The sequence below is a fragment of the Heliangelus exortis genome, chromosome Z, assembly GCF_036169615.1.
Source record: "Heliangelus exortis chromosome Z, bHelExo1.hap1, whole genome shotgun sequence".
NCBI classification, from domain to species: domain Eukaryota; kingdom Metazoa; phylum Chordata; class Aves; order Apodiformes; family Trochilidae; genus Heliangelus; species Heliangelus exortis.
Window position 1 is genome coordinate 5,358,692 of NC_092454.1, and position 26,911 is coordinate 5,385,602.

Here is a 26,911-nt window from a genome sequence, read left to right on the forward strand (position 1 = left end):
TTTAGAGTACAAATAATGCTTCTTGGTTTGTTCCCACCACAAACTAAGTGAGAGTTGCTTTTGCTTCCCTTCCTTTTCAGCAAAGTGAAAGGTTTTCAGTTTCAGTAATGAAACTGAATGCTGGCATTGAAGAAGAGTTGCTTGAACATATCTATAGGTTAAACAAACAAGCAAACAAACAAATAACAGACAGAAAGGGCAATGAATAACCCATTTCTCCATTTCCCAAGGTACTGAGTGCATTTGAGGTCACCGAGAAAGCTGCCATGTAAGTACCAAAAGCTGAAAATCAGTCAGGCTCCTTCGGCAACTGTGTGTTATAAATATTTCCCTTCAGAGCACGGATTTGTAACATTAGGCAGTTTAACAAGAGGGAAAAACTTAATTTGAGAGCAGCTGTTTTATGACAGGTACATAATGGCATTAAAAGAGCAGCACTGCAGTGAGGCAAGAACCAAACAGAATACATATTAGGCTGGGGAAGCTTTTATTTTTATTGTTGTAACCAGACAGAGAGTACAGTCAATGGTAGACAGAGCCTAAGCTAAAGGAGTGTGAGGCATAAATATGACATGAAGAGGTTATAGTTAAAAACTTCTAACAACAGATAGTCTGACTGCATGGTGCTTACTAGGCCTAATCTCAAAGCTCTATTATGCTACAATGATTCAGGTTATTATGTCCTATTCCCCTTTGGGTATTTAGACACCACTTCTCATTGATGATATCAGGACTAAGTGCAGAGGTTTATTTGAGGATCTGGGCACAGGCTAATTATGCTTCTGCTTTCCATTGAAGGTACTAGCAGTACTTATTTCGGAGACAAAATAAACTAAAAGTTACAGGTTGTTCTCTTTTGTTTTAGACTTAGAGAACAGAAGCATCGTGTAGTTCTATTTGCATCTTTATTCCTTGAAACAAGGAATTACCTTATGAACACACAAGGATTTGGTTTTCTGTGCCACTGAAGATACAGGAACCTCTAAAACAGAACACAGTAGTTACATAATAGCATGTCATAATTCTGAACAAAGGCTAAATAAAGGAAAGGAAGAATTGTGTCTTCAGTTGAAACTAATAAGGAGACATGGGATATACAGCAGTAACATGTATTTGATTTTGGCAAGGCCATTTGAAAACGACATTACAGAATCTCTTCTGAAGACAAATGTGGCCAAGACGTGGGCTTAATATCTTATCTGAAAATATGTTTACGGTAATTTGAATGCTAAAGCGAAAACTGAAAGATAGAAAGGGCTGTGTTTCATTCTCTATAATGAATAAATGTATGAATTCCTTTTACAATAAGCACTTAACATGACTAATGCTTTGTTTTTCTCAGGTTATTTTAATTTTCTCCAGGCCTACTCTAGTCTTTCTGTAAGAGTAACACTACCAAAGAGGTACTATTTGCATTAAATGCTGCCTTACTTAATTGCTTCTCTTTCATAGAAACAGCAGAGATGGTCAGAATATGTGGTTACTGAACCCACTCTATGGGTTTGGAAAGGCAGTAGTTGTTTTTCCTCTGATCTGCAAACCATTGCTAGGATGCTTCTGCCTGTATAGATGTTGCTTTGTGTATCCGTGGGAGCAGGTAACTTAACTAAACAAATGACAGCATACTGGTAAATGCAGCTCAGGGCTGAGAAATAAAAACAGCACTGCTTTGCTGATTCTGAAATATTCTCAATTGCTGGTATGATGTAGAATTACATGAGAGTAGACAGAAGTGGTGACTCGATATTTAAGTATACCAGCTACTAGACTACTACTAATTTTCCTACTTGCCTTATTTTAAAAAATATTGCTACCTGCATGAGTATTTACAGAATACAAGGCAGTCAAATCTGACAACTCTATTGTTCTGTCATGTGTGCCTAGCTCATGGGAAGGCAACATATGTGGCTTGGTGTTCTTGTCTGCAAAATACTGATAGCAGTGCTCACCCAAATTATAAAACACTCATATTCCAGGAAAATAATTGTATGCTAAGGGAAATTACCATAAACCCAATGTAAACCCAATGTAACTTGATTGAAAATTCCTATGACATGAGTATTCTTCATCACAAATAGAAGCAGTTTACCTGTAGTAGATGGTACAGCAGTTAGAGTCCTTGTTCATCCACTCTCTCCTTATTTAAAAGTTCCTTGTCTAATGCTCACCCAATCAAAGCCTCATGATCACCTCATGATCATTCTAAATTCTAGATTAAATGCGTATGTAACAAATAATCTAAGCAAACCAAGAGCTGGGTCTCTTGCTGTCTTTTTGGCACACAGGGAGAAAAACAAGAGGCAGAACTCCAGGTGTGGCTGACTATCTTGCAATTCCTTCTGCTGGCTTGGCATCTCCTTAGACAAATAAAATATATTCTAGCTCATCTATATATGTGAGACTGATTACTTTTAACTGTAATTTGTAGTGTATAAAACTTAGAAGTGACAATATTTAGGAAGAATGTAAGCAGAATTAACAAATGGTGGAAGGAAGCATCTGACCTATATTTCAGGAACTGGAGCACGTCTGTAATGCAGATGAAAAGCCCATTCCAGCTCCCTTTGTACACTATCCAAATCTATTTGTCATGAAGCAGTTACTTGCTCATAGCTGAAAAAGTGCTTTGATATATTTTTCATGAATCTAGCTTCTCCAGTGCTAACATAACCAGTTGCAAGACAACGTTGTATTAATTATTTCACTTCTGTTTCCTGGATGATGCTTTATAAAAAAAGGAAAATTTGAAAAAAGAGGATGTATTAATTTAGAAAAAATAAAACCCAAACCAAATCAAACTACAACCAAAACCCACCAAAAAACAACAAAAAAACAAACTTGAAAAAGCAAAACAAAAAAATAAGGCAGATAGCAACAGGCCTAAATTTTTTTTCTTTCTTTCATAATACTGCAAAGGACAATTAAACAAAGAAAAAAAAGTTTAAATATACTTTTTGAAAAAAACATTTTGTTGAGGTTTAAATGAATTATGTAGTAAAGGAGGAAAGAATTAAAAATAATAACAAAAAAAATGCCATTCAGAAAACAGTTGGGGCTTTACTTGTTTTAGTTTTGGTTTAGTTTTTTTTCACCCTGAAAACAGTAAATGTTCAGTAATAATTCAAGCCATATAATATGATTTTAAAGGAGAATTCTTTTTCTATTTTACTTTTTATTTTTAATGATTGTAGAAAATAAAATTCTTAAAGAAGTTTATATTCTGCACTGATAACAAGGAGAATAATCATATTTAAAAGTTAAGCTTTACAAGATAATTTAATTTGCCAGTTCACATAGTCTTAAATGCCTGTATCATCTAGACTGTAAAAATTCAGGAAATTTATTTATTTTTTTTTATTTATTTATTAATTTTTTTTCTTTGTTACTTACAAAATGGTCATTCTTACAGACTATATTTGAATCATGGTAATATCAAGAACTCTGCAACATAACATATTATCTGCAACATAGGAAATATCATTGTTGTCTGATTTACTGTGTGATGTCTGGTTATTTCTTGTCTTTTCCTTTTACCATATTTCAACAGTACTGAAATAGCAGAAGGATTTTGTCCTTTTAATAAATACCAGTCCTTAGAGCTGTAGGATATAGAATCCAGATACACATGGCTTAGAAGCTCCCAATCTACTTCAAAGGGAGCATTATATGAGTATTATAAATTAAGTAGGTGAAAGAAAATGGAACGCACTCAAACATCATAAATAGTGATAATATGAATTATTTTTAAGGAGAGTAAATTAGACAGTGAGTTTGCCTGTGTTCCTGATGAAGGCTTTCCTGCTTATTGAGATGGACTCCAATGGTACTTCAGTGAAACACCAGCTCTTCTGTTCTCTGTCCATATGGAAGCAGAGTGTAAACATGCCCTCAGATCTCAGGGTTTCTCTGTCCTTGATGTGGCCATAATGTGTACGGTGCTGCCTGAACTAAAAGGACTGGACATATGATAGTCCCTTTTGAAATCCTTTAGGAAGCAAGCAAAGACTCCAGTGTTTCTTCTTGGCATTTAACTATCAAACACAGCTTTCAATTTATCTGTCTTCCTTCTAGCAGAGTGGGTGTGTTTGGTCATTAAGAAGCTGATAGGTCATTAGTGGGTGTGATGGTCTGATCTCTGGTAGGAGAGATATCAGTTCAAGATGGAAATACCTTTGATAAGTATGTGCTTTAGTTCTTCTTCAATGAGTATCACAAGAAAAGTAGGCATTAAATCTCACATTTATTTTCCAAATACAGGTTGAGAATACTCTTGTTTATCACACCCCAGCTGGGTAAATTTTTAATCTTTTTTGAATTATCTTTATTATACCACTTTATGCACATATGCAGAGAGAATATTACAAATGAAAATCATATCTCCTTCCCATTTCATATGAACATTTTTCGGGGTAAAGGCAAATTCTACAAGTAAAAAGCATCTTCCTAATACAGTTGCCTAGAAAACCATTTAGCTTCATGTGCTTGGTTGATGCTCAACAGAATATGTTTCATTACTATTGACAGATGTTAGTATGTATTAAGAATGAAAATGTGACAGGGATTCTGACACATATTTATCAAGTGCTTTAAACCCAGTAGTTTGAAAAAAGCAAAATAAATGAAAATAATACTCTTGTTCCAGCTTTTAACAGTTGAAACTCTAGCAATTATAGTGGTATGATATGGGGGTACACCTGGAGTAGCTCAGCAGGGTATTGTCCATTTACTTACTGAAGTGACTAATGACAAATTCAGAGGCCTTTTAATTCAGAGTATGTTTTAATTATAACTGTCTCTGAATTTCTAACTCATTTGATTAGCAAATGAGACCGGGCTTATCTAGGTTCCAGCTTATTTTTATCCTAGTTGAATTTAAGTATGCAAATGGCTTTCTGCATTAACTGTTTTAAATTTGCTGCATTAAAACTCACATTGGTCTAAGAGAGAAGAAGAGAGAAATAGGACCACAGCATATTGTCTTTATAGTATCCAGCTGTGGAGCCAAGAGTGCAAGCTAAATTTATGCAAGGCATATGTTAATTATGTATGTGTGAATGTAATGCTAATGGTCACCCACCTTCATGGAAATATATTAATTATGCTTTATAGTATTAATAGAATTCAAATTAAGGACATGGAGCTGTTGGAGCAAGTCCAGAGGAGGCCATAAAATTGATGACAGGGCTGGAGAACCTCTCGTATGAAGACAGGCTGAAGGAGTTGAGCTTGTTGAGCCTGGAAAAGAAAGATTCTGGGGAGATCTACTACCAGCTTTCCAGTACATGAAGAAGATGCACAGGAAAGCTGGGGCAGGAGTTTTTACAAGGGCATGGAGTGAAAGGACCAGGGGAAACAGTTTCAGCAGGGAACTGTTTCAAACTTAACAGGGTAGATGGATCTTAAGAAGAAACTCTTAAATCTGAAAGAGGTGAGACACTGGCACATATTGTCCAGAGAAATTGTGGATGTCTCATCCCTGGAATTGTTCAAAGTCAGGTTAGATTGGACTTTGAGCAACCTGGTCTAGTGGAAAGTTTCCCCATCCATTCAGGGGAGGTGTAACTAAATGAGCCTTAAGACCCCTTCCCACTGAAACCATCCTGTGATTCTGTGGTTCTATGAAGGAAATATTTTCATTTTCTGGTTTTCACCTTTAGTTAGGAAAAGAGCAAACAAATAATAAAAAAAATACATGTATTTGACTGCAAATATCATTGCCATGCCAGAAAAGATTACTTGAACTGTAAGCAACCTGATTTACTCTATATTGTCCCTCATTAGCATGGAATTTCTTATTCAGCAGTTCCTAGAAAGAGTTCTATTGACTGGTTAGAGTGCTCTGGTTTTCTCAGAAAGGCAGTGTATCATAGAATTAATTAAGTCTCTGGGTCATGCTAATATCAATAGGATTAGATATTTGTTTAAACCAAGGCTTTTGCCTAAGTAATTTGCTGAACTGAGCCCTAAAAGAAACAGGAGAGTCATGGAAATTACACTATGATTATGTTTATAAAGATAGTTCACCACTGATTGCGCAGGATTAAACTAAGGCTATTCAGAATAGAAGAGAGAGAAGGTCCCCCCTCAGTCTCCTTTTTGCCAAACTGAACAATCCCATCTCCCTCATCCACTTCTTGTAAGACTTGTTCTCCAGACCCTTCATCAGTTTCACTGCCCTGCTCTGGAAACACTCTAGGACTTCTATATCCTTCTTGTCCTGAGAGACCCAAAACCGAACACAGGATTTGAGGTGCAGCCTCACCAGTTTGGAACAGAGTGGAAAAAATCACTTCCCAAGTCCCACTGGCCATCATCTGACAGTTTGTAAAAGCATGTAAAAATCTGCTTCTTACAAAGTAGAAACTAAAAGCAGTTGGATACAGAGGATTCTCAGTTTGGCAAAAAGGAGACTGAGGGGGGACCTTCTCTCTCTCTATGTCTCCCTGAAAGGAGATGGCAGTGGGGTACATGTCAGTCTCTTCTTACGAGGAAGAAGCAACAGGACAAGAGGAAATGACCTCAATTTGCACAAGGAGAGGTTTAGATTGCATATTGTAAGAAAACAGTTCACTGAAAAGGTTATTAAACCCAGGCTTCCCCGGGAAGTGGCTGAATCACTGTCCCTGGAGGTGTTTAAAAGACTTGGAGAGGTGGTGTATAGGAATATGGTTTACATACCATAACTTGGTTAATGGTTGGACTTGATGATCTTAAAGATCTTTTCAAACCAGATTGATTCTTTATTCTATAAGATAATGTAGTAGGGCACAAATTGGAATGTCCTGAGAATTCCAGCTAAATGCAATATAACCCCATATTATAATCCAAATATTGTCACAATACTTATTGATATCGTAGTCCTGAGGATCTCAGGCAGCCAGGACCTGCAGTACTAAATCTTTGGACAGATTCAGCCATATGCTCGTGATGATTAGTGACATTTCTCAGATGTATTAAATGCACTTGTCTACATGCCTCAAGGCACAGCCAAAGCATAGTATCAGTCACCCAAAGCACTAGGGTTGCTATGCATTATTCTTTAAACGCAGAAATTTTACAAGACTGTTAAAATATAATCATGGCCTAGTATCTAAACTCTATTTGACCTTATGACAAATGTGCAAATGTTAAGAGGGAAGTGAAACTGAAATGTGAGGAAAACAATTTAGACAAATATTATTTCACCGTTCTTGGTTTTGTCCTTCCGAATTTAGCTTTGCAAAATCAGCAGCTAAGGTAATGGTCTACCAAACACAATTTATTCCTTCTCCACCCTCATCCATGATGAGTGTGAGGACTGTTGTTAAGGAATTTATTTTCAAAAATCCATTTGCATCATCTCCAGAAATATGGAGAGGTCTAATTAATTGTTCTGACATATTTGAGCCAGGAGCCCCTTTTATCCACAGAGAGGCTTTCCCAGTAATTGAGACAAATTTTAGCTTGAAACTATCTGCTGGAAGAGGTTTGTGGAAGTATGACTGTGGTAAGTAAAACCCATCCTGCTGCACAGGACCAGCACAACACCTCTGAAAACTTTGGGACTTACCATCTCCTGTGCTACCTCTTTGAAGAGAGGCAAAATCACTTTAATATTTTGTGGCAGAATAATACTAGATGACTCCATAGTGATGGAAGGATTTCAAAAAGTGTCTTTTTGTCTTGAAAGAAAGCAAGCTTAGGTCAGACTGGAGAGCTTTTTAAAAGCCTACTCCAAACTAACAAAACTATTTCATTTTCCACTCTCTGAGCTACTCCTATGCTTAGCTGTACTGCACTGTGTTTTTCAGAGGATGCCTATAAAACTCAAGTCCGAATTGATGATGAACCAGCCTACTTGGACATTCTAGACACTGCTGGACAGGTGAGTAGTTTTACAGTGAGAACAATTCATTCAGAGATAAAGCCAAAGATTTTAACCTCAGATATATGGGTCAGGGAGCTAGAAGCAACCCTTGAAATTCAGAAATAAAGGGAGAAGTGGAAGAATAACACTGAGGAATTAACAAAGGTGCAGACTAAAGGAGAGCTTCACTGCTATAGTGTGACTTCAAAATCTGACCAGAGGAGACAGACAGATGTAATAAAGTAGAAAATAAAAAGCTGTTTTAAATTTTTTTTCTTATGTGCAGAAATATCTGTCACAACCATGGGATGAATAAATGCTGCTGTTGGTTTGTCATTCCAGCTTTTCTGTATATTGCAGGAGTCTTCTGGTCTACTTGTATTTTCTTTCCATTCTTCCTTCCGTGAGTTATATTTTAATATAAAATGTGCACTCACTAGGAAAACGTGCTAACGCCAAAAGTAAAACACAGGGTACGTATAATGTGTATATGCATGTCTGAGCATCAGTCAGGGAACCGAGTTTCCCATACAGCAAGGCAAAAGAAGGAGATATATTCAAGATTTTCTTCTAGCTGACTCAGTTCATCCCCTTTGTATCTGAAAACATTTTTACTGTTTAATCAAAATATCACAGCAGCTTTAGCTCTTCCTGAGTTATGCATCAGTTTGCGTTCGAAGGCTTCAATAATTTCATGAGTTTCCACAGTGTGTGTCACCCGGTACAGAAATGAGTCAGTCAACAAGGACAGTAGATCCTTAAAACAAACAAACCAAAAAAAAAAAAAAAAAAAAGAGTTAAGAAGAGTAAGCCTGGAAAACCTTGATTTCAGCTTCCCAAATGTCTGAATGCACCTTAGCTGGGCACTGCAAATTCCTGCTGCCAGGAATTAGAGTGGCATCAAAATTTAAATGAATGCAGTTCAGGGAGATTGTGGCATGAGTTTTACATGTGAATGAAATATAGACCAATTTAAAAGTGAACTCAACCCAGTTTCAGGAATCAGAAGATGCCCTGAATTTTTCTTCCTTGACCCAAAACTATACAGTCTCAGCAGTTAACCAGTGACTTGCTGCTCAGTCTGTAGAAGTCTTTGATTCCCTATAAAATTTAAGCTGAATTTCAAGGCATGTCTTCAAAGCTGTGAATTTAGTTCTCCTGGAATTTATTATTACAACAGTCCAATGAAGTTTCTTATACATGAGTCCTGGTATAGCTTCAGCAACGATTTGGTGGGGGTAAAGTAGGAGCATCACAGTTGCCACTCAGTATGTCTTAAAATATCTGTACTTCTACTGGAGAAGGAGAAGCAACATCTTTTCTTTCTCAGGGAACCTGAGCCTAGTAAATTCAGGCTTATGTTGACATTAGTACACAATCACTATGGGAATTATATCTCCAGTTGCTTAGTCTTGCTAGGTTTTATATGTTCAGGACATTCTGTGTTATCCTTTAATAGAGTTCACAGTCTACACCTCCTTCACTCTACTCCCAAATTTGCTTTATTCTTATTTTGTATAGTTAAAATGCTAAAAAGTTTAATACTTCCTTACTCAGACCTGAAGAGAAAGGATGAATTGGAGTTGTGTCCAAATTTTTCCAAATGGAAAAAAAGACCAAAAAGCTGGTCAGAACTTTTTTCATTATGCTGTAAAAAATAAGAGGAATAATTTTTTACTTCATTTTTTTCCATTTGTTTTTTTATTAGAAAAAGAAAAGTTTGTGTTTACATAAAAAATACAGACAGAATCAAATACTTGTAATTTTCTCCTCCTAACCCTCACCAAAAATCAAAGCCTCTAATTTTATTTATTCATCATTAGAACAAGTTTATTTTTTGTTTTTGCTTGCTTTGTTTTGTTTTAATTTTTTTGTTTGTTTTTGTGTTTTTTGGGTTTTTTTCTGTCACCTTCTTTTAGAATGAAAACAAATCTGGACTGCAATTTTCAATCCCTTGGAAAGATTTTTTTAAATTCAGGAAAAAGGAAAAAAATACCCATATGCACTGGCCTTTTAAATATCTGCCAATTAAAGAAACTTCATCTTTAGTCAGTCATGTTCACTTTTTAGGAAAAATTCCCCATGAAAGGGTATAATTTTTACTTTTTTTTTTTTTTTTTTTTTTTTTTTTTTTTTTTTTTTTTTCCAAATTTTAGATCATACAAAAATATAGAATAAAACCTTGTTTTAACTGTGGTGAGGGATTACTGTCAATATGATGAATTTTATCAGACAAAAGAAATCAGAATAATGTGATCAGTGGTGAGAACAGTAGTAGAGAAAGGCTGGAGAATTTTAAGTTTTGTTTCAAGAAGACACCAAAACATCCACACTACTAAGGGTTCTATAACAGTCTATGGCCCTACCACGAAATGCAACGTGAAGACTTGAGGAAGCAGAGAACTTTGGCAGGAGCACCACACTCTACAGGCACATCAGCCCAGAATTTTGCTAACCTGGGTGTAGTTATCCTACCTCAAGAGCCAAGCTGAATTGGTATGAGAAAATCTCTGGTAGAAATTTCCCTGTTTTTCCTGTGCAGAAAGGCATCACTGAAATATGTCTCTCTATATCTGTGCTAAGACATTATTCCCACTTTCCTACATTCCTATTTTTCAGAAACTGTCTGTTGTAAGTATTCTGAATTTAGCTGCTTGTCTTTGCAGAAGCCTTTGAGTTTCTATCTGCACTGCACACCTCCAGAATAAATCAAGACCTAATCCAACTCCCATTGAAGGCAACAGCTAAAATAGCCTCTTTCCAGTCAGAAGGCTTAATGGTACTCTCACTGAAGTAAAAAATTAAAACCAGCTGTGACTATGGTGACTCTGAGTAAAAATCCAAAGCACCTGCTTATATTGCTGATGGTGTGCCCTGATGGTACCTTGCTGGGTTTCATGTAAAATCAGAAATGGTTTTAGCTTCTAAATCATCAGTTGGCAATCTCATTTTGCTCTGGCTTTCCTCAGAGTCACAAATACTTCACTGTCAACTTTGAATAATGACTTTAATAATTTCAGAAGATCAAGGAGCTACAATTGTAATTCTTCCTTACATGGGAAACACAAGAATTTAGTAGAGAAACCAACTGAAGTGAATGTATGTTCACATATTCTTGAGAATATGTTTCAAAAAATATGCTTCTTCTTTCCCTTCTGTACCTATGCACTATCTGAACACTTCAACACTGGCCAAATATGATTTATTAATTAGTGAAGACCTTTACAACTAGCATATGGAGACAATTTGGCATAGGGAGTAAATAATAAAAACTTAATGGATATCAGCAAATGCAAACATCCAGAAAGAAATCTTGAGCTTCCTTGTTCAACCATGAACTCCATGGGACATTTTTTTCAGTAACTTTCAGTTGGGGTTCACCCATGTGCCTCTCTCTATTTCTTAAGGTTTGGAGTTCTGTGATTTCCCTTTTCTTCTGCAATGTGGTATAAACCTCATTTACTTTTACAAATATTTGATTTAAACTGTTGTGAAGTGTTTGATTACCAGGAAACTTGTTGGTGCAAATGAAAGGACTTTCAGACCTCAAGTCCTTTATTCTGTGTTCAGTTCTGTTCATAATTATTCTCAGAAGTGACAACCCCCAACTGCTCCAACCATGCACAAAAAGCCTCCACACAGAGTTATAAAATCCTTCTGCTCACTCATTTGTGCTTTCTCACTCTCACTTCTAACTTAAAAATATGTTGCTACTTCTTAAGCTCAGTTTGAATTCCTTCTGTGCACCATCCACAGCAGTTATGTCTCCTGCTGTATTTATAAACTGTTGACTTGCACAGGAGCTTTTAGTCTTGCCACAGCTTTCCTGCTGATGACATATTACCCAGCCTCCCTGGTTAGACCTCACACCGAACACTAAAAGAGCGTTAAAGTTCCCTTCACTGGAAAACAATCTGAGATGACCCTATGTAGAAAAGACGAAATTGTTTTCAGACATGAAGCAGACCAATAATGCAGAAAAATGGATTTCTGTACCTGCCAGTGAGGCAGTACATTTCAAGATTATTGCTCCAATTTTTGCTTGTTAAAATGTGGGTTTTTATGATAAACTTAGGGCACCAGTATATTTCCCAGGTGTGAGTCAGAGACTTGAAAAATTGGCCTTAAAATGTGATGGCATGGCATTTCAGGGAGATTTTCCTTTGTTTGGACCTGTGTGCACATGAATTCATTTCCAGGCAGACACTTTTCAGCCTGACAACAACAGAGAGCTCTGTAGTGAAATCCATCTCTCAAACTGGTAGCAAATCACAGGATGTGTTTATCCTGCCAGCCTCCAGGACTACAATTTTTGTCCCCTGCTTCAAGATTTGAAGAGGAACTGTATTAGTCCCAAGAGCCCTCCAAAAAAACTCACTTTCTCAGACTAAACACTGTAGTCTGATGACTCACCCAGGCTGTTATCTGAGATCCTTCTGCTTATTATCTAAACATGCTGCTTTAATCCTGAATCAATGGGGTGAGATTTCAAACTACACTGCAGCAGCTTATCTCGAAGAAATGTAAAATGCCTGTTTGGCAGTAATTATATTTTAATAGGTCTTTACAGTGTTTTCTTTTAAGGGGAAAATAATTTTAGTGTACTTTCAGATAGGTACAGCAGTGAGTAAATGAAATCCATTCCATTTTTAAAGCATAGTGGGAGTGAACTAAGAGTAGCAACATGGCCACATATTATGTGAAGAACATTAATTTTGTTTTCTTTGTACATTTTTTCGCAGGCTAATAATGACACACTTAGAAAGTCAAACCATAGTACTGAAAATATGGTGGATTCTCAAAACAAGCTGTTCCATGATTTCTAGGGAGAATTAAAATCTCTCTTATGAGAAAGTACTTTTATTTGGGAATGGGCAGATTTTGAAGAAACATTTGTCGCAGACACTATAATTCGATGATATTGAATGAAAAAAGAGTTCCAGTAACGATGCAATTGCAGACGTGACTCCAGTTTCCTTCAAATTTCAGGCAAAATATTCTTCAGCTTCAGTGGGGAAGAAACTAGGCATAAAATGTAATGAAAGAAAAAGGAAAAAAAAAGAGTGTGTTAGTTTGGTATGAACAGGCAACTAGCAACTATGATTCCCAACTTCCTTTCTCATCCTTGTCAATGGATGAATCATGGTACAATAAAGAATGAATCAATGAATCTGTTTGTATTATTACATCTGCATTTGTCTTTCTGACAAAAAGAAATAAGATGTTACAGAAAGCAGGCATCAGGGGAAATATTGGGGTTTACAGACTTATACAGATTTCCTGCCCCTTACTACCATTCCACTTCAGTAAAGTCAACAATAGTAGTTCCATATTGCAAGTGGAGGAATAGTTTCCAGTGTTCTCTGTTCTATTTTAATAAATTCTTTTTTTGTTGTTTGTTTAATAAGTTTTTAAATATTTTCTCTCCTCCTATTTCTTGTGTTTCTTAAACTAATAATTTCCAAAAGTAGATACTGAATGCTTTATGACTTTTTAAAATTAAATAAGAACATTTAAAAGCAGGTATTTTTTTTTGTGTGTTCTGGTGGTGTTTGTTTTCTGAAAGACACCTACAAAAATGCATCCTATATAATTAAATTTCATCTATGTCCTCCACAAGACTGTGAATATATAAAATAAATTAAATTGTGATTAAATAAATTTCTTCTAATACTATAAATTGTATTGTGTACTTCTCCTTTTCACGATTAAATGGTACTGAATCTCTTTGAACTTACTTCCAGCAGATGTTGGACATGCTCTAAGTGTCCTGATTTAGATAAATAAATAAATAAATAAATAAATAAATTATATATATATATATACACACACATACGACTGCCCTAGATAATCTCACTAGGAATTCCATTTTATATAGCTTTGTCTATCAAAAGCTACTTGTTACCAAGCAGCTCTGCACAGACTGGGAACTCCAGTGAACAGAAAAGTGTTTTTTGTTTGTATTAAAATTCACACAAAAAGGTATTTCCAGGACTAAAATCTTGGCTTGCATGCTGAGAAAACAGTCATGTGTAACAGAACCACCTGGTGCCATTTGACCTGACAATAACAAATGACTAAGAGAATGGTCTTTAATAGAGCAGTGTTAATGTTTCTCAGAAAAGGTGCATTGTGCCAAAGAACTATAGTTTACAAAATTTGTCTTTTATGGTATTCTGTATCTGTTGGATGGTGCTGTTTCCAGATAAAAACAAGAGAGCAAAAAGTTACACAGTCTTATCTCAGGAATCCAGGCCTTTGAATTGTAAAGCTGCATGAGATACTTGGCTGAAAGAGGTTTTCTAAAGATGTTATATTTATTTCACACTGTCAGAAGGTGGCTGCAAAAAGGTAAAAGCAAAAGACACCTTTCACAGTTGCAGTTTCAATAATTTTGCCCAAGAAACTGTAAGTGGCGTTTCCCTCTTATAAGGAAAAAAAACCTAAACAAAATACCTCTGTAAATTTTGAACACCATTGCTTGCCACCTCTCTTTTATGACCAAAGGAATGTCATTGTATATTTCCAGATTTTTAAAAGATATGAAAATGGAAATGAAGAGCAAAGTAAAAATTCAAGGCAATAATTAGTGAAAATATGGAATATTTTTCTATTTTCCTTTTTAAACTGGATATATTTCGGGTACATATTTTTTTTTGCTTCCATGGGAGCAAGCTTAGAAAATTTGCACAAATTTTTGTTCCTGCTTTTGTTTTGTGTCAATAGCTGAGGAGAATTCAGCAGTTTCCACGGGAGTTCCATGCCATTATCAGAGCATCAGGTTAATGTGGAAAAACCAGGGATGATCCTTTTCTTTTAAAAGGGGAAAAAAACAAACAAAAACCAAAAAACAACAAAACCCAAGGACTTGGCAGCAGGTGCATTGGCTGTACCTCTGTAAGAAATCACATATTCTCTTATGTATAGTGGGGTACCTGCTTAACACCGTAAACAAAAATTGAAGAAGTCAGATTTCACTAACTTTCAAAACTGCAGAAAAGTTGTGTCCTTATGTTGGACAGTGTTTACATATCTCAGAAACTACCCAGTGTCTTTCATGACCTATTAATTTAGCCTAGATACCTTATGACATACCATTTAGGAGTTCTCTCTGTCCCCTCACAGAATTTTGTTTAAAGAAATTAAAATTATTCCCTCCATTTTATAGGTAGGTACAGAGGCTATGGATATGGAAATGGAACTTGGTATCATTTACCCCTCCAGAAGTTAATTGGCTTCAGTTAAACTATTTCTGATTTACTTTAAAGCCTAGATAATGTAGTCATGGATCCTGATGAAATCTTCAGTGTGTGTTGAACACATGAAATAACGATCAGCTCCATAAAATGTTAGGCATTTGTTTGCCTCACTAGAGAAATATTTATCCCTCCAAACATCTCCTAGTGCTGGATAGCTGCACTTCATGTGAAAGTACCTGGGAGCCATTGAGTGAACTGCTCAAGGTTGAGGTGACACATGGTACTGCTCTTTTAGCTGAAGTTCTGCTCCTAAAAGTCTCTGAGGGCAGTGCTGCTGTATAAATGCCAATCCAATGTCTATATCTATGCATGTAATGCTACTTAGCCACTCCACCAGCACCAGAAATATTAATGCAAGTGCAAAGAAAAAAGAATAAGATTTCCTTCATGCTGAAAGTCACTGGAACATGACAACTCAGTGGTATTTTTTTGTGTCAGAGTCATACCAGATATTAATATTGTAAGCAATGCAAAATCAGTACAAAACCATAGCTATTTTGCATTCATATTGACCATGATTTATGTAGTCCCCAGAAAGTACATCCCTCAGATAAATGCTGAACTAAATTTCAGTGGCAGAAATGTGTGCACAATTGCCTAGATGCTACAAAAGTCTGGAAAAGCCACTCTGCAGGTTGTTTGCTTCACTCTCTTCAGATTCTTAGTTCAAATTATGCCTTTCATGATGAATAGTGCACAGGGGAGGGGAGAGAATTACCCATTTTGTGGAATTTTTAACGTAAGCACAGTTGTTACGGAAGTCATCACAAGAGAATATATATGCAAGCCAGAATATAATTTGCAGTCATTTATCATAGCAATGAGGTGTCTGACTCTGTAGCCTCCTGCTTCACTTCTGCAAGGCTGTCTAAGCCTCACTGGAAGACAGCAAGTCTGCATTTCCCCTGTAAGCTGACGAGAGCTTATTTGAATCCCTGTTGAGCCCTTGGTTGCAGCTGCAGTCATTAGCTCTTCACTAGTGGGTTGTTGTCTTTTTTTTTTTTCCCTGTGCTGTTTACTAAAATGTAATTACTGAGCTATTAATTCTTTACCATGTATGATGCATTTGTGATAAAAGGTGAAAATTGGCGTTATTCTTTCTTGCATACCAATGAGGAGGGGAAAAAATACTGTACCGTGCACGAAGAAGCAAACGTAGTTCAGGGTTTTAGAGGTAGTTAAAAATGAAGACTGCTTCAATGCCTACATTTAGGAGAAAATTACTAAGGTATTTATCCCTGAGAGATAAACCATTAGCATTAATATGAAAGAAAAAGACAGTCTCTGAGTTAGGGTGTGTAGCACTTGGAGCATTTTTTCTGGCACTGGGGAGGAATGATATGGTTATTTCATCCATATTTTGGGGTGTATGAAAAAGTATGCAAATGAAAAGAATGAAAGTTTGAAAAGAAAAATGAAAAGAATGAAAGAATGAAAAGTAGATACCATATCCCAGGAAATAGACTGCATATTTTCATTAGTATGTATGACAAACCATCTTTGGAAGAGCGAGATTAATAAAGTTAACAAAGGCACAGTTGCAGCAAATGGGCAAATATATTTTCACCTGAAGGCAGGAGGGCAATTAGAGCAGGAACAATGTGAACAACAGCACAGGAAGCTACACCTGAAGGGAAGGTCTGATTGCCAGTGCAGGTTATTTGGTAGATCCTTAGTGACAAAGAAGAGTCACTGTGGTGCTTTTTTTACTTCCAATTTTATTGGAAGTTGTTCTAACTCATAATTTTTTCTTTATTTCTTTTTCCTTTACTTATGTTTTCCTAGTGGGTTGGTGTGGTGCAATCTTAATATTTAAGCTAGAGATGATGCAGGAAAATATGTATATATAAAAAGTTCTGCATTTAGTGAATGGGCAGTGCAATAGTGACCCACAAGTGTATAGGGTGTGAAGGAAAATATACACCTGCCTTTTGTGAGCGTTTGCCATGCACAATCTGTAACTGCAAACAATACTAGAAATAATGGGGAGAATATCATAGCTGAAAACAGAAGGGGAACCCGAAGGTTTAAACCCACATGTGGGAAGTGACATGACTTCAAAAGTGATGAAAACAGATTGTGTCTGATAATGATTTAAAGAAGCCAGTATCAAACCAACCTCAGAAATGGATGATTTTCAGAAAATGTGAAAATTTAGACATAACAGTTCCAAGTCTGAGACTCAACTCAATGCAGGTAAGACAAATGTCCTTAGGAATTAACCTAAAATAGTACCTCATTAAAAAAATTTTTTTTTAAATGAATTCATTCTTTACATTCAGGCTTTTTTATGCTCCTAAAGTCTCTCCAATAGTCAGAGATTTAAGACATATTAACCAGTGAAGGAAGAAGGAATCCCTCTCTTTCCAGTGCATTAGTCTTCAGAAGGAATCCTGAGCTGAGGTCTAGTGTAATACCAGCTCCTATCTGGAACTGAAGTCCTGTTTCTAGCAAGAGGGTGTTTTATGCTATAGAAAGTAAGTGTGGGGAAGAGTAGGAGAGGGCATCTTTTTTAGAAACTTTTCAGCTAAAATTTTGTGACACTTGGAGATGTAAAACTATGCTTGCATTTCATGTTCAGTGTGAGCTTGATCATGATTTTTTAAATTGCCAGTCATCCCTCAATTGGCTCACTCAGCTTGTATCATCTTCTTGCCTATAGGGACAGTCTTGAGGTGCTCCTTCTACATTCAGTCTATGTAGATGAGCTTTATCTTCTCCATTTCCAGAGTGCACATTGACCCCCAGAAGCCCTGGACATTAGTAGCTAAGAAGTAATGTCTGATATTTGTCACAAATGTGAAAATCACACCTGTGTCTTCCATCAAAGAGCACCTGTCATGAATATTTCCAGGTAAATAACGTAGCTCAAATAGAACAAGGAATGGCCGGATAAAAAGGGACTAATTTAAACAGGGTTGATACTGTTGCTTCCTATTGTCTCCTAAATGACAGATTAATTTCAGAATCTGACTCAGCATTTTTGAAACCTGATAGGATTCACCCACGGCTCCTGAAAGAACTGGCAGGCGAAGTTGCAAAGCCACTGTTCATCATATTTGAAAAATCATGTCAGTCTGGTGAAGTTCCTGCTAACTGAAAAAGGGGAAACATAAGCCCCATTTTCAAAAATGATAAAAAATACAACCCAGGGAACTACAGGCCAGTCAGTCTCCCCTATGCCTGGCAAGGTCCTGGAGCAGATCCTCCTGAAGGCTCTACTATGAGAGGAAGATGGTAACAAAGGGGTGATTGGTGACAGCCAACACAGCTTCACTGAGGGCAAGTTCTGCCTGAGTAGTTAGATGGGCTTTTATGATGGCCCATAGTGGACAAAGGCAGAGCAATGGATGTCATCTACCTGGACCTGTGCAAAGCATTTGCCACTGTCCCACACAACATTCTGATCTCTAAACTGAAATGATACAGATTCGATGAATGGACCACTTGCTGGATAAGGAACTGGCTGGATGGCCACACCCAAAGAGTTGTGATCAGTGGCTCAGTGCCCAAATGGAGGTGTATGATGAGGTGTTCCTCGAGAGCTGGTGCTTGGACCAGTGTCATTTAACATCTTTGTCAGTGACAAGTTTGCTGATGGTACCAAACTGTATTGTAAAGTCAGCATGCTGGAGTGAAGACATGCCATCCAGAGGAACCTTGACAGGCTCAAGTAGTGGGCTTGTGCAAAATTCATGAAGTTCAATGAGGCCATGTGTAAGGTTCTTGCCCCTGGGTTGAGGCCATCCCATGTACAAATACAGGTTGGGAAGAGAAGGATTGTGGACAGCCCTGATGAGAAGGACTTAGGGGTATAGGTGGACAAGCAACTGGGTCCTTGGGCTGCATCAGAAGAAGCACAGACAGCAGCCAATGCAGGGGATTCTCCCCCTCTACTCTGCTCTTGTAAGACCCCACCTGGAGTACTGTGTCCAGTATAAGGAGGAGATAGACTTCCTTGAGTGTGTCCAGAGGAGGGCCACTGAAGTGATCAGAGGGCTGGGGCACCTCCCTATGAAACCAGACTGAGGAAGTTGGGATTGTTCATCCTAGAGGAAGCTTTGAAATGTCTTTATAGTGAGTTTCCAAAACCTGAAACGGGCCTATAAAAAAGCTGGTGTAGGGCTTTTTGCATGTGTTGATAGCAAGATGACAAGAGGCAATGGTTTAAAATTTGAAGAGGGGAGATACAGGTTAGACATTAGGAAAAAAATCTTTCCTGTGAAGTTGGTGAGATGCTGGAATAAGTTACCCAGAGAAGTTGGGGCTGCCTTGTCTCTGGAAGTATTGAAAGCCAGGTTGGATGGGGCCTTGAGCAACCTGATCTAGTGGGAGGTGTCCCTGCTGGTGGAGGAGGATTGGAGCTAGATGATCTTTAATGTCCATTCCAACCCTAGTGGTTCTATGATTCTATGATTTCATTTGTACACTCCTAGAGTTAAGAAAAGGCTACTGATTTTCTGCAATATCAAGTTCATAATATTGCTTTGGAAGGCTGTCAGATTAAGTTCTGAAAGACATTAGTCTGCTGGGAACATAGACTGCCTCTTATATGTTATCTTTATACTTCTCCCATTGTCACTGATGTGCATTTTCTACCTAGTACAGAGTCACAGAAGGAAAGGTATATTGCTTTTTCATAACAGAAGCAAGGATTCCTTCCTTTAATTATAAGGCATGAGACACTGACTGATCATTAATCAAGGGACTGATTATAATAATAATCCACTCTACTGCAGTCTTAAGGGCTAATTCTCATTTATACTAATCCCATTTTGAACTGCTCCTGGGTCATTACTAGCACAAGCAAAAATGGTTGTGAGAGAGAGGTTTGATGTACAGCCAGAACAATGTAGAGACTTGGCACAGAGAAAAATCAAGCCTTGACCTCCTTTATTTAAGCCAGAGCCCCTGCATTTTCTTTGGTCAATGTCTGAGCTGTTAGTCAGCTCCCATCCTTCCTCCCAGTGATGTGGCAGATGGTTTGGGCTGGCACAGGTGGCTAAGTACCACCTGCTGCAAACTTTTCTATATCTTTTGCTATCTAACTCTTTCTGTTGTTGCTGTTTGCAAAAGATGACTGGAAATAGGAGGGAAGGAAGATTGTAAAGTGGTGCTGATATTCAGTGTTTTCTTGTTTTCTGTTCTGTAACTGCTGTGAACCTATAGCTTGTGCAGGCTGGAGTCCTTTGAGCTGAATGAGTGACTACTTCTTCAGTGGCAGAAATCAGATGAAACAAGTCACATCTTTCGAGTCTAGATTAGTGATGGTATTCTAATGGTAATAAGATTTTACAGCCATTCAACTTCTTATACGGGTGCTTTCTCATTTCAAATGTAACTGCTGCAGGTTTCTTCCTGCTTGCTTCTACAAATAAGGTTAAAAAATCTGTTTGCTTTTCATACCCTGCCCTCACTCCCCTCTGCCCCCTTCCCGAAAGAGGACAAAAAGGAAAAAAATACTATAAAATGAGTGAAAACTGAATTATTCTTACCAGTGTAACAGCAACAGTATCTATTTCAAGAGGTAAAAGAAAAGCAAAGCACATTTTATGATAAGCAGTGCCAGATAAATTATATGTACTCCCGATGATGTTTATGTGTATAAGAAAATTTATTACCAGAGAGATATGGGAGTATCATACTGGCTTGAAAACATCCATTGCTACTAAAAAATAATCCTAGACCATATTCACAAAAACTTTCCCAAGATGGAAAAAAAATCTCAACCTTTTTGTAAACAAAAATTCTGATTTTTTTTTTAAAACAAACAATGTATTTTCACATTTTTTTTTGTGTGTGCTTATGGTCTTTAGTTCTGATTCTCTCACTATTTGAAAGAGTATTTTTCCCCTCTGAGTTTCTTTTGTCCTTTTTGTTCATTTTACCCTTATTTGTTCATTGTCATAGACGAACAACATCCTGCCTGTTTCCAAGAATATACCCCACCTCCCTCCAGTGTTCTAGAAATAAAAAAAACAAAACAAAACAAAACAAAAAAAAAACCTTCATAATAAGAATGACCCCTGTGGTAATCAGTGAGACAGCTTTGATTAAGAACATCTATTAGCAGATTCCTGGTTCTAAAGTCAAGCAGAAGATAAGGCGAGACGATACAGAAAGTGGCATTGCTCAAACTGTGAGGCTGGCCTCCCTGGGGAGACTCTGACCTCTTCCAGACATACAAGCCAAGATCATAAAAAAAGAACAGACATCAAAATGTGTGGAGTGTGTGTGCAGTTTGAAAAACATTACACCTTTGTTTCTGGGGTGCTGCATCTTTAAATTTCTAAGCACCACGCTTCTGAGAAGTGTGGAGAAGGACTGCATTTCTAAACATTGCTCCATGTTTATTGCTCAAACACATCATCACACGGTGAAAAAGAAGGGAATAGATATAGTGACCTCCCGCTCATTGCCTGTGACCTTTTTCTTGTTGCTGTTGTTAGTTCTTTCCCACCTTTTCCTGGTTTTCTTTTGGGGCTGACAAGGCTATTAGTAATGTGCAACATGGGGAACTAGGACAATCAGCTTCAGTTTTGAGTACTATTGCTGTAAAACCGTGATGTGGAAGAGGTTGCTTCCTAGCAATTTCTATTCTGAGTTGGATAACAGCTTCTTTAGCTGAGAACTGTGTGAATTTTAAAAGTAATTAAACATATTGCCCCTTAAGAAAAGGTTTTTCTTGCTCATTATGGAATGTATGACAAAAGAGGCTAAATCAAGATGATAGAGAGAAAACAGGAGTATCTTCTTTGCTAGGTTGTTCTCCTAAATATTAATAGAAAAATGAAGCATACACAGAAGGATGAAATGTGGAAACAAGGACAGTCTTCCAAGAATCAATCTGGAGGTATTTCCTGGCATAAATGGATTGGATTATGAGAGCCATTGTGTTACTAGAGCTGAAAATTTTGAGAGATGGAAAAGGCAACTAAAGATCAGGACACATATGGGCTGCTGCCGAAATGAGTAAATGGGCATTGAAAGGGCTAACACTTAGGACCCTAACCCAACATTTATAGCCAAACTGTGCTCTTATGCCTCCCAGATCCTTATACCTTACAGGAAAGTCTGAGGAAAAGACACACAAGCCTTAATAATTGGTGATCAATAAGGGACAAGTTGGGTGTTTGCTCTTCTATAAAGCATGATGGGAATCATCTTTCTATTTGAGGAAGCTGCTCTATGTCATTCTGAGGTCATTTTTCCACCTTTGAAAAATCATGTGAGATTTCTGATAACTGAAAAAAGGCAAAAGTGACATCTGTTTAAAGAGCAACATGGTAACCTAGAGACTTTATTGCTAGCTTTCTTCATCAACAGGTAGACATATAATCATATGAAGATTAATAAGAGGGGTTTTCTGCATTCAATTATAATGGAAAAAGAAAAAGAAAAAGTTATGATTCCTTCTTTGAACTTTTAGAAAAATTTTATTTCCATCCTGACTTGAAGCTTGTTTTCAGCTATAACATCTCCAACAAGAATGGTGATTTTGTTTCAAAAGGATTTCTTACTACACATTTCAGTTTAAGTCTTAGTCATAATACACAAGAGAGTATTAAAGACTGATGTCAAGCTGCAAAGTGCTAGAAGCACGACAAATCTTCACTTTAATTCTCAGAATTGATTTCCTTTTGAGGAGGTGTGATTTCTTTCTGTCTCTTCCCTTTGGCACTTACTGACTTGGGAATGCTTCATATTTTTCCCTTCTTGAGTATCAAAAGGCATGTAGTACTATTCCTGAATAATATTTTGAACAGAAGGAGACTTTTACTGAAGGAAACAATTAAAGAAGATACTAAAGTTCCAGCTGCACAGATACACTTTTTTTTATTTTATAAGAGAACCAAGCAAAATATAAAATAAAACTACTGAAAAAGATCTGTAAAATCTTAAGGTCTATCTTCATTTGCTTTGAATATCCACATTACTTAGGTGAACTTGGATTTTGGTTCTGCTTGCTGTAAAGATACATGTAAATCGTGAAATCTGGAGTAGGATTTGAACAAAAAAATTAACAAAGGGCTTTTGTATTTTAGTCCTTTGTGTTACATATATGTTATGCATTAATTATGGCAGAAGTTATAGTATGCTTATTGGAAAGTGTATGTATTCTTTTTCTTACTATATTTTATTATCTTTGAATTCTTATTCAAAGTATTTTCCTTACTTATTTTCCACTTATTTTCCAAGGAAAAGCATATTTGGATTTGACTTTTGAGTCCTTGACTCTATAATGAGCGATCATTCCAAGAGGAAAAAGCTGAGAAATGAAATTCAGCACCAAAAACTAAGAATATAAGTCTCTGCATTAATATCAGAAAGCCAAGTGATGTCTCCAATCCAGTTTAGCTGGAATAAATAATGGTTCTGAAAACAGATCATCAAAAAAAAAAATATAATTTTGACTGTTTAGTCTAATACATCAATGGGAATTATATGTCATAATAAAAAATTACAGAAGTAAATTAATTCATATCCTTACAGTCATAAGTATGCCCAGGCACAAACCAGGACATGTAGGTAAATGACTCTGATGAAAGAAAAGCTGAATTGTCCCTTTGGAATGATTCAGTGTGAAAAATCAGGAGCTCAGAGTCTCCTGGCAGTCTAGGAAAGCCATTAAGCATTCCTGGGGAGTGATCCTGGGAGCCCTCATGCTGCAGAAAGTCACTTAATGCAACTTAAACAAGAATACGTAACCTAATGCCTTTTTAGTTTGCAATAAATGGCAGTAAACGAGTGCATAAAGTTCTGAACATTTCATGCAGTTGGATCTTCTCACTTAAGCAGAACTCATTCTTTGTAAAAAGTGGTACAAAAATTTGCAGTGCTACAGTTATTTATTAATGAAACATTTAAACTAGGAATTTAGGTGATATGGTCTGAGATTTAGGTTCCATATCCAAACGCCTGCTTTTAGGGGTCTACATGGGAGCTAGGGGCTCTGTTCAGTTGTACGGAAGTTAAGCTTATTCCTATAAATTATCTTATTAGCACTGATAGACTTATAGATCCCTATTTTTCATCAGCAAAAGCAATCTATGGTCCATTGTCATGATTTGAGCTGGGCCAATAACAAAGGACCACACAGCTGCTCACTCCTCCCCTCCCCCCTCAAGACAAGAGGATCAAAACAAGGACTGGGAGGGCTCTGCTCACCAATTACAGCCCTGGGCAAAGCAGATTCAACTTGGGGAAATATTAATTCAATTTATCATTAATCAAGTCAAAACAGGACAAAGATAGAACACCAACCAAGAGCTTGAATACTTTTCCCCACATCTCCTTTCTTCCTGAGCCCATACTCCTTTGCTCTTGGTATCTCCACCTCCTCCTCCCACACAACACTGGGGGTGTGTGGGTACAGGAGTGTGGTTTCCAGTCTGTTTGTCACAGGTTGTTTTCTGCCGCCCCTTCTTCCTCAGGGAGAAGGATTCCTTACAGTCTTTCCCTATTCCACCATGGGGTCCTTCCCATGGGAGAAAACAGTAATTTGGAAGGTATAGGGACCTGCTTAACGCCGATCGATTAGTAGTATTTTTGTAGGGTTTTGTTTTTGTTTTTGTTGGGTTTTTTTTGTTTGTTTTGTTTTTTAATGTTTCTAGATGTAAGCACTTGCAATAGCTTACTTCACATGAGTCTTGTGGTTTCAGGCAGTCTGACAGCAAAGGTCCACGAAGCCAATCACTCCCCGTGCCCCATCTCAGGGCAGTCAGGAGGAAATCTACCCAGAACCTTGTGGGTCAAGACAAGGACAGGGAGGGTTCCAGTCATCAATTACAGTCCTGGGAAAAACAGAAGCATCTTAGGGAAAAATCAGTTTAATTTTTCATTAATTAAGTCAAAATAGGACAAAGATAAAACACCAACCAAGAACTTGAATACTTTTCCACACACTTCCCTTCTTCCCGAGCCCAAAGTCCTTTGCGCTCGGTGCCTCCACCTCCTCCCTCCAAGCAGCACTGGGGAGAGTGGGATAAAGGAGTGTGGTTTCCAGTCTGTCACAGGCTGTTTTCTGCCTCCCCTTCTTCCTCAGGGAGGATTCCTCACATTCTTTCCCTACTCCACCGTGGGGTCCCTCCCACGGGAGAAAGTCCTTCAGGAACCCCTCCAACATGAGTCCCTCCTGCCAGGCACAGATCCTCAGGAGCAAACTGCTCCAGCACAGGCAGCACAGAGCCACGGACTGCTTCAGGAACAGTGCCCTCCATGGCTGCAGCTCCACAGCATCTGCTCCCTGACCCTCCCCAGGCTGCAGGTCCATGGGTGTGTTCCAACGAGATCCATCATGGATGGCAGGTCCTTCTCTATTATGGTCCTTTGGAGTCTGCTCCACTGCCTCCTCTGTGTGTGCAGGGGACAGGCTGCTGCCTCACCACAGGATGTGGAGAAAAATCTGTTCAGGCACCTTCTTCCTCTTCTTCCTCACTGACTTTTGTCTCCCTGCTCCAACACTGCTCTCTGGTGCTGCTCTCTCTTCTGGTGTTCTCTCTACTTGTTGCTGTCTCTCTTCTCCTCCCCCTCTCCACTGTTTTGCTCTTCATCACCTCACCGGCTGTTTCTCTTTCTTCAATATGTTCATGGCAGAAGAGCACATCCATTGTTCTATGGTTGACTGAGGCAGGGCTGAATATTTTGGAGGAAGGAGAACTGTTCAGAAGCTGTTGACATGAGCCACCCCCAGAGACCCCTTTTGTACTACCAGAAATGGTACCTCATCAGCTCAGAACATCCATCAATTGCATTGACTAGTCTGCCATTATCAGCAACGTGTCTACTGCAGGCACATCTGGACAGCTAAATTCATGAGCCTTAATCCACAGGTTTATTTCCACATAAGTTTTCCATTGCCTTGTCACCTGGAAGGGATCCTGGCCTTCTTCAGCTCCTCCTGAAAAGGACACTAACCTGAAAATCATGGTGCAGAAAAAGGTCTAGGTGACTGATGAGAGGAGAAGAAAACTGGGGACATGGAGGATGAGGAGAAACCCCTGTTCCGGAAGGAAAGTCAGGGATCTGAGGGCGAGTAAGGGGCAGGGAATATGTCTCTTTGTTTAGTCACTAACACTCACTATCCATCTATTGGTGGCCCTTGCTATGATGTCCAGCTTGGTACTGATTGTTTGTTAATCTAGAGGCTGTCTAACACAGGTGATAGGCAAAGACCTGGGAGCAAACACACATCACCATTCATTGTCTTGCCCACACCAGGAGAATGTAGAATTCTGTCCTTCTTCCCAATACTGCCCTACAGAGTCACTGTTCTGTACCTTGGCAGTTAATAAATTCTCCTGGGATGCCAGTGGTCATAGTTAGAGATTTTGAAATTCTGAGTAAATGTTCAAGCAGAATCCTACCCTTAAATTTCCTGTTAGTGTACTATGTTGGAGCTTATTCTATGAACTTTTTCCTGTTGCAGGTGAAATATTTTGAATGATATATAAGAAAGCCCCTGGGTAAAAGATACATCATAAATAAATGATAATGGTCAACATGAAAGTCTATTCACAGGAAGTATTATCAATCAATGTGAGTGACTATCTAGAGAGATTTAAGGCTGAGACTTTTAAAAGAGCATAAGCAATCCATTTCCCTTCAATTTTCAGCAAGAACTGAGGATATGTATGGAACATAAATGGTTTTTAAAATCCTAGCCTAAATTCTCAGCAGAGTTAAAACTATAGGACTTGATATTGCATTCTGATGCTCAAAGAGACAGTCCAGTCTTGATATGTGTATTCCTTAATTTATCAGACCTGCTTGCATCTTACTATCTCTGCAGAACTGATTCTGTCAG

The 26,911-nt window shown here is 37.8% G+C and overlaps 1 protein-coding gene across 1 annotated transcript in view; it reads left to right on the plus strand.

The window, feature by feature from the left end:
• Window positions 1-26,911, plus strand: part of RIT2 (Ras like without CAAX 2) — a 181,724-nt gene that overhangs the window by 67,808 nt on the left and 87,005 nt on the right. Inside the window, exon 3 of the mRNA XM_071730705.1 lies at window positions 7,791-7,864. Within this exon, the coding sequence (XP_071586806.1) occupies window positions 7,791-7,864 (74 nt within the window). The remainder of the gene's footprint in view (window positions 1-7,790; window positions 7,865-26,911) is intronic.